Here is a 7,805-nt window from a genome sequence, read left to right as displayed (position 1 = left end):
ATATTTCCACGTATGTTTCTTTACCTTCAGAATGAAAGACGATTGGGCGCAGCTACTTGGACGCAGATTTAGCGCAGCTGACTGGACATTCAGCCTGTTTGCTGACAGTTGTATTTTGGCTCGCGAAAAATATTCGCATACACATAAGAGGTGGGAGAGAGAACAAGACTAAACTCACTACGCGTGACTGGCATAAACATCTCCCTCTCTCCTCATACTGAGAAATATATTCACGAATGTGTGGATATATATTTCATTCAAACGTCATCTGTGAAATAAGTCTCTCAGCCCACAAGCTTGATCAGAACTCTACTAGGCCTATAATAGATTCCGTCATTAATTTAAACCATTGAATTTCTAAAAGTAAATGACCATTTTTTTTTTCTTTTAAAGTGAAAATATACAGTAATATCTAAAGGTTTCTAAACTGGGTTTGAACAATTTAATATAACGCAACTAAGTTACTAAGTGAAAATTTGGCGCCAACATCATTCACTATATTATCTCCACCTGCAGTCCAGAAATTCACTTTTAGATTACTCCTTATTCAGTCTGGTTTCAAGAAGCCATGTCGGGTTGGTCATATACAACTACAGGCTATCAGTCCAGCCTCAATACCGCATCAACACCATTTGTTCTCTATATTGCCTTGTAACTAAGAATTTCAGTGGCACATTTTGAAATTTCTGATGATATACTAAGTCATGTATAAATAGTAATTGAACATCTCCATGAGTTGATATGGTTCCTCTTAAGAATTATAATTCTAAGATTGTTCTTGTTACTGTTTCTACAATATTAATTTTTTTTCTCCTTTAAGGGTAATTAACGTAATAGCTTGGTGATGTCTCTTGTCTAAGAGTCAGTTACTGTAACGTTAAGGATTCAACGTGGCGAGAGGTTCTCGTAAGAACTACCGAAACCCGCTAATTCTTTTAAGGATAAAGTATCAAGCCTGTGTCAGGGTGGGAGGGGGCGATACCTTTTGTCTATCGGAAGAAATCGACTTCAAATCTGGAAAGCGATAGACTTTACTAGGTCTTAAAAAGACTGTATATAACGTCACACAAACTATTTCAAATAATCTATTTCCTATGGCGTTAATATCATTTGTAAAACTGATGAATAGTTAAAAAATTTTATGTAGTCTTTTACCGGTTATAGGACTGCGGCCATGCTAGTGCATCGCCTTCATGGGTTTAGTCGAATAATAATTAGTTTTATACTTATTTTATTGGTACATATTTATCTCGCTATCATACAGTTTCTGTTCAAATTCCAGTAAATGAAATAATTAGCTCAAAAGTAGGGAAGAAATTTGCGAAAGGTACTACGCAGTGGGACTGAAAATGGTTACGAAGCGAAAGAACAAGTACTATACTTGTCATTGGGATTGTGGGTTCAAGTCTAGCCATGTGAGATTTTCTGATGTGGTAAAAAAAAAAAAAAAAAAAAAAAAAAAAAAGGAAAATGTAATAGTCGTACAGCAACAAAACAATACAGATCTTTTTCGATTTCGTTCCATAAGATTTAGTTTTTGACTGTGAAAAATAGATGTAACTTAAGTGTTGATAAGTATATAACAAAGAATATAGCCTTCAGTGATGTTGTCTAAGATTGCATCCAATACTGCGTATATAGATGTTTACTACTCCAGAAGAGTTTTTCTTTAGAAACAAAAGAAACACTTGTCACTACTCTCTATAAATTTTTTTAATTACTGGAATCGCTTTAGCTTCTATTAGTTGATAATAACTAAGTCACATTTTCCAGAGAAGTCTGTTACTCTTATTCCGAGAGTGGTAGGCTTTTCAAGGAGGTATTGAGAACAAATCAAGCACAACATTAAGATAACACGTATAATGTTCTGATTGAACCATAATCTATTGAATTCATCCTGTAAAACAATTCTATAGAAAATGCTTAACCTGGATTGGAGTATGAACCAGAAGTGTGCTAAGGTGGTAACTATTTACTGTAATTACCATTATAAATAAACTTGGATCTTGAAAAACGTGTAAGAATAAGATTAAGCGAAAATTAAAATGTTATTGGCAGTAGTGCTGTTCTCTTCCATTATCCTTCGTAAATGGAAGCCAAATAATGGCTGCCGTTGTTAAAGCAAGTGTTCAGTCTTTGGGTTTGGTTTCATGTGGCACATTTACATATTTTCTTTAAGTACGAACTTCGATTTTACTCCTTCCTTTACCTTAGAAAGTAAGATTAAAATTTTAGTATGGAGTATAATCTGTTAAGAGATCCTGAGAAGTTAGGAAAAGTCGAGTTGTGTAGGTGTGCATATACATATTGCAGTAACAACTTGCGTAAGATTTCTTCATCACACTATCTACCACGATTAAAAGTCATGGGTTATAACAATTTCAGTCGAAGTATTCACAATCAGCTTTCAGCTCATTACCGGTGGGAATATTTTGAAAGTTTTTAAAAACCATGTCAAATTACGAATGTAACGATGCCCATCATTGCAAAATTAATCTTTGACAAGTCAGTGAAAGTGTATGTCAATTCTTTCTACAACAGCTTCTGCATAAAAAAAAAAAAAAAGTCACTCCTTTTACAGGTCATTAAGCTCAGATAATTGGTGACTGAATATAAGCCAGAATATTGATGAGATTCAATCTGGTAAGCTGTAATTATTACATGAACAGGTGACTAAAAGTCTTATAGAAATTCAAACTGTCCGTTCTTCAAAACATTGGTTCCTCTTTCTTTATCAAATGATTAGAAGATAAATAATACCAGGATTAAATTCATTTTATGTATTGCACAGTCTTGGAAGTAGCTTCCAAGGCAGTGCGCAAGAGTGCCTGCGCAAGTGTAAGTAAGAATATTTAAGAATTTTCGCTAATGAATTGAAGTAAAAATAAAACCAACTCAACTACCGTGGGGTATGGCTTTCAGTTGGGTCAATAATGCCATACCAGTTTCTTAATTGCCATTGATTGAAGTGATAGGGTATCAGGTCGACGTCCTTCGCATATTCATTTGTTATCTTGTTTATAGGCTGATGATTATCAACTGCAGTCATCATCATATTCCCGACTGCTGGAAGTGGCACAGGGCTGAGAACAGTAATCTGTAAGCGTGCTATATCATAAATAGCAATTTGATATACGTGTGGAGTTCGATGTAGTCCTAGTAACATGAAATTTTTAAAAAATGAAATACATACGGCAGAATAAAGTTTTCCATCGACTCTCCTAACTGGCATGTCATAGAAGGGGGGTAGAGGCAATAACAACTTAACTCTCCTCCAAAGATTTATTTCATGATACAGTACCAGCGTATCTAAGGGGAACTGCGAACGTGTTTTAAAAGACATTTCAAAGTTTTCTTCAATCGCTTCATACACATCTAGGATAAAAATTATGCGATCTTCTAGGACGATTGATGGAACATTCTCAAGATGTGCTGGTTCACTGAAACGATATCCAAGCTCTTCGCATATCAAAGACTTCATATTAATTTTGTATACATAAAATATTTCATTTGGTTTCATGCTAACTTTTATATTGGACTTATTTGAAGCAATTTTTTTCGACTCTCCGGTTAATTTCATTCTACGTATTGTAGCTGATGCCATAAGATATATGTACGTACCTGTTGATGTTTTAACGCCAAGTGATACCGACATAACAAAACCTTCACGTCTATTTGGACGCACGGATATTTTACAATCCCAAACATTTTCCTCAAGGTTCCATTCATTCACAATTATTCTAAAACCTTTCTTTTTTCGATGTCGGAGAGCACAAGCTGAATATAACGATCCAGAGCAAGTGAAGAAAATTGCTTGCGAATTATCTAAACATGGAACGAATTCCTCCTCAGCAGCTACCGCCAGATAAGGTGGCTGTAGAATTCTCCAATTCATCAATTTTAGATTATATATCATTATTCCAGAACGATCGTGCCTACAGACAATCTCGCCATTTAGAAAACCGATTGTATTTTTTATAGATCTTGGCATATTAGAACTATACCAATTTTCACTAATTGAGCAATATAATGCAATTACTTGGTTTTCTGACTCTTGAATAATAATACTCCAGTTTGGATCAGAGAATTTTCGGGTATCTATCGGCTGTTGTTGCAACTCTTCAGATAGCGGATTTTCTTCGAGTAAAGAATCTTGAGTGCATAGGTATTCTATTGTAAACTTTGATTTAATCAGAGACTTGTTCGCCCCAATGTTTAAGGAGCATGTTAACGGATTTACATAATTTATGCAACAAGAGCTTTCTCCAAAATACATATCTTTATACGAAAATGTGCCTTCATTACATGCAGCCTGATCTTCATAAAAAACCTCATCTGCTTCTTGGCTTTGTGATTCAGTAGACTTTTTAACAATTTCTTCACTCGGTTCAAGATCTTTTGAAGGGCTGTATAAGTTTTCTTGCATTATGGATCTCATAGAATCTTTAACTAGCTTTTTTAAATCATCGTCATAAGGGAACAAAAAGGTTTCAATATCAATTATTTGTTCTTCATAAAGTGGTCTTTTCCAAAGAATTTTTTTTACTATTTGTTTCACATTTGGGAAGCGATCAGAAGACTCATGAGATAACCAGTTAATTAGAAGTTTCATTAAAACAGCCGAGTTAAAATCGATGGTGAGATCGGAGTCGATAATAAATTCTATAAATTCTATAGACATATATTTTATATATTTACTCCGCAGAACTTGATTACAGAGCGTTTCACGACAAAGAACAAAGCATACAGCCGTAAGTTCATGCAAACTGTGACGCCAAGCTAATTCCCAGGTTGGAAATAAGAAAATAGGTCGCAATCGATCGAAAAGAAACTGTTCACAATGCTTTTTTAAATATCTGATATCAATATGACTGAGGGCATTAAGTAACATAAAAACAGAACTGGAATTTAACGTTACCTCCCCCTGGTAGATATACTTAACAATAATCTTTAGAATATCAGCATCTTCAATTTGCAAAGTCAGATCTAGAGTGTTATCTATTAGTGCTTCATTTTCAAACAGTTCCTTGAAGTAATTACTAATAGACGCCAAGATAACGCGATGTACTGGAATAACAGTTTCTTCAACCTTCAAATAAACGTCACAGAGGAAGCCCGCTTTCAATAGCGTAGATAGGTGCGTATTAAATGGGCTGCTGGTTCTCAAACTCCTATACCATCTTCTTAACGATGCATTCTCGGGATTACCAGGACAGTCCATATTTTTAACTGAAGATGTCTGAAAATAAATGCTAAAATAGTTTAATATGCTTTACTACAGTTAAGGCAGAGCACAAAATTTAGTTTCTGTGAACACAATATTTTAACATTAAAGAGAAGCTTTTTGGAAGCATTTACATTTGATTAGTTTCAGTTTGAAAAGAGTGTGTACAGAGGGTTATATGCTAGTTATCTACGGAGGAATTTATAATAGAATGATCACGATCTCCACAATATGGAAGCTCTTACCAGAAATTAATTAAAGTATTAGGAAACGAGAATATACTTTATCGTCCACGAGGTAAAGGAAAAAAAAAGTGATTGAAATAATTTCTATAACAGACAGATATATCAGGATATATACATCGACGGGTTAAAAATGACATTCATTGTTACATTGATTTACAAAATTCCCTCGAAGTTCTGAAAGTTTTTCCACGTTGATTTAGTGTCAGGAAAACAAATATTACACACATAAAAATCACTTTCTGTAAGCATAAAAATAAATATAAACTCACCCTTGACTTAAGCGTTAGTGCTACCTCAGCTACAACATTAAAATGAATTCTGATTTCGTCTCCTCTGAGTCGTAATATACTTTCGTAACGAAACACCGAAGAATAGAACCAATTTAAATAAATAAGTACATTGTGATTGGTTATTTTTTTAATGGTTCATATCAATATATATTGCGCATTTATTAATATGCTAAGATCAAAAGTTCGTTTTCTACATATTCCTTCGCTTACTTTATGATTTTTTTTTTTTTTGATTAGACACAAATTCAATTTTTAAGAGAGAGAGAGAGAACAGTAGACTAAGTCTATACAGTAAACTGATTTCATCCATTACTACATATTTATATGGAGGCGCATTGGCTCAGTGGTTAGGGCAGCGGACTCGCGGTCGTAGGATCGTGGTTTTGATTCCCAGACCGTGCTTTGTGAGTGTTTATTGAGCGAAAACACCTAAAGCTCCACGAGGCTCCGGCAGAGGGTGGTGGCGAACCCTGCTGTACTCTTTCACCACAACTTTCTCTCACTGTTTCTTCCTGTTTCTGTTGTACCTGTATTACAAAGGGCTAGCCTTGTCACACTCTGTGTCATGCTGAATCTCCCCGAGAACTACGCTATTATTGTACAGAATCCACGTGTCTGTGGAGTGCTCAGTCACTTACACGTTAATTTCACGAGCAGGCTGTTCCGTTGATCGGATCAACTGGAACCCACGTCGTCGTAACCGACAGAGTGCCACGACATATTTATAACGAAAGAATATAAGTCGATTAAATCGATTGTTAATAAATTACTATTATTTATTTTGTTTATCCAACCCAGAGAGGTTTATACGTATCGGAACATAGCTAAATACTATAAATACTATTAGATTCAGTTTCAGTGATTTTGCCAACAACCACCTTTAATCCACTTTTTTATGAAACAAGTATTTTGTTAATCGACTTTTTGAGGGATGAAGGACAAATTAAATCCCGTTATGATTTGAGCCCAGAGTCCGATATGAATGAATATTGTAAGAAGTTCTGAAATGTCTTTAACTCATTGCCCTAGACTTTTCACTTTGTTTCTATAATGGAATTTCTCCAGGCCTTTTAACTGAAACTATAGTGAACAGGCTTCAAACCGTATTGTATATTGATTTCTTTTGACTTGACTCAAATCCAATTTTGTATAAGCGTTGTGTAGAGTTGCCTCAATCTATTTAGTATGGATCTGCTGCTTAGTTTATCTATTTCAAATTGATGAAAAACGAATTTTATTCTGAAGTAATTTGATCATATGTTATAAAGTGTCTCCTTCAACGCTATTTGAAATGCATCAAACCACCTGCTCTTTATATTACGAGACTATATGTGTGCAAGGGACAGCTGGACTGCTAAATGTCATGAAAGAACTTGGGTAATTATTGTTGTATTTCCAGTGGGAAATGGTTGTAAAATGATATGATCATTGGATATATACATATAAATGTGTGTGTGTGTGTGTGTGAACGTATACACATATATATGGATGGATTTCCGTGGGTTTCAACAATGAAAATTTAGTTATGTTTTCTGATCAACTAATTATCTGTTCATCCAATTAGAGAGTAAGGAGATATATACTCAAGATAGACGTGCACTCTTAACACGCTTCTAAGCTAGGATCAGCGCGACACATTGTATGACAATGATATACTTTTGAATTACTTGTTCAATCTCTCCGACGTGTTTTTGTATAGTTTCTGCAAACCAAAATATACTCGTAAAATATGGGCCGATCCAAAGACATAGAAAATGGTATTTGAACCAAAATACGACGCAGTGGGATCAAACCCGGTACCACATTGCCGCAAAACAAACTTCGTAACCATTTAGTCATACATTTATTGAGAGAAGTATTGCTGTTATTGTGGTATTTACGTAGCTGTTTGTGCGTTCTCTTATTGGTTTGTTGTTTGGCGTAATTGTATGCGCTCCATCATTTCTGTGTTATCTCCGACTGCAGTTTTATTAGGCCGAGTAGAAAGTAAGCAACCTTTTGAAACATGAAATTCATCACAATATATTTCAACAATGCAGAAATTTT

General features: G+C 34.8%; 1 protein-coding gene across 1 annotated transcript; it reads right to left on the bottom strand.

The window, feature by feature from the left end:
• Positions 1-1,039: 1,039 nt before the first annotated feature.
• On the bottom strand, positions 1,040-5,880 carry LOC128251590 (uncharacterized). The gene is made up of 2 exons (XM_052978518.2): positions 5,739-5,880; positions 1,040-5,239 (listed from the first exon to the last, which is right to left on the bottom strand). Exon 2 carries the CDS (start codon positions 5,219-5,221, stop codon positions 2,900-2,902), a length of 2,322 nt encoding a protein of 773 aa, XP_052834478.1. The 5' UTR covers positions 5,222-5,239; positions 5,739-5,880; the 3' UTR covers positions 1,040-2,899.
• Between the last annotated feature and the right edge of the window lie 1,925 nt (positions 5,881-7,805).

The sequence above is a fragment of the Octopus bimaculoides genome, chromosome 2, assembly GCF_046866305.1.
Source record: "Octopus bimaculoides isolate indiv1 chromosome 2, ASM4686630v1, whole genome shotgun sequence".
NCBI classification, from domain to species: Eukaryota; Metazoa; Mollusca; class Cephalopoda; order Octopoda; family Octopodidae; genus Octopus; species Octopus bimaculoides.
The sequence above is the reverse complement of the archived record's forward strand: the minus strand, read 5'-3'. Positions and strand labels throughout refer to the sequence as shown.

Excerpts from the sequence above, each read along its gene's own strand:
- LOC128251590 (XM_052978518.2), bottom strand. The coding sequence starts at position 5,221 with ATGGACTGTCCTGGTAATCCCGAGAATGCATCGTTAAGAAGATGGTAT.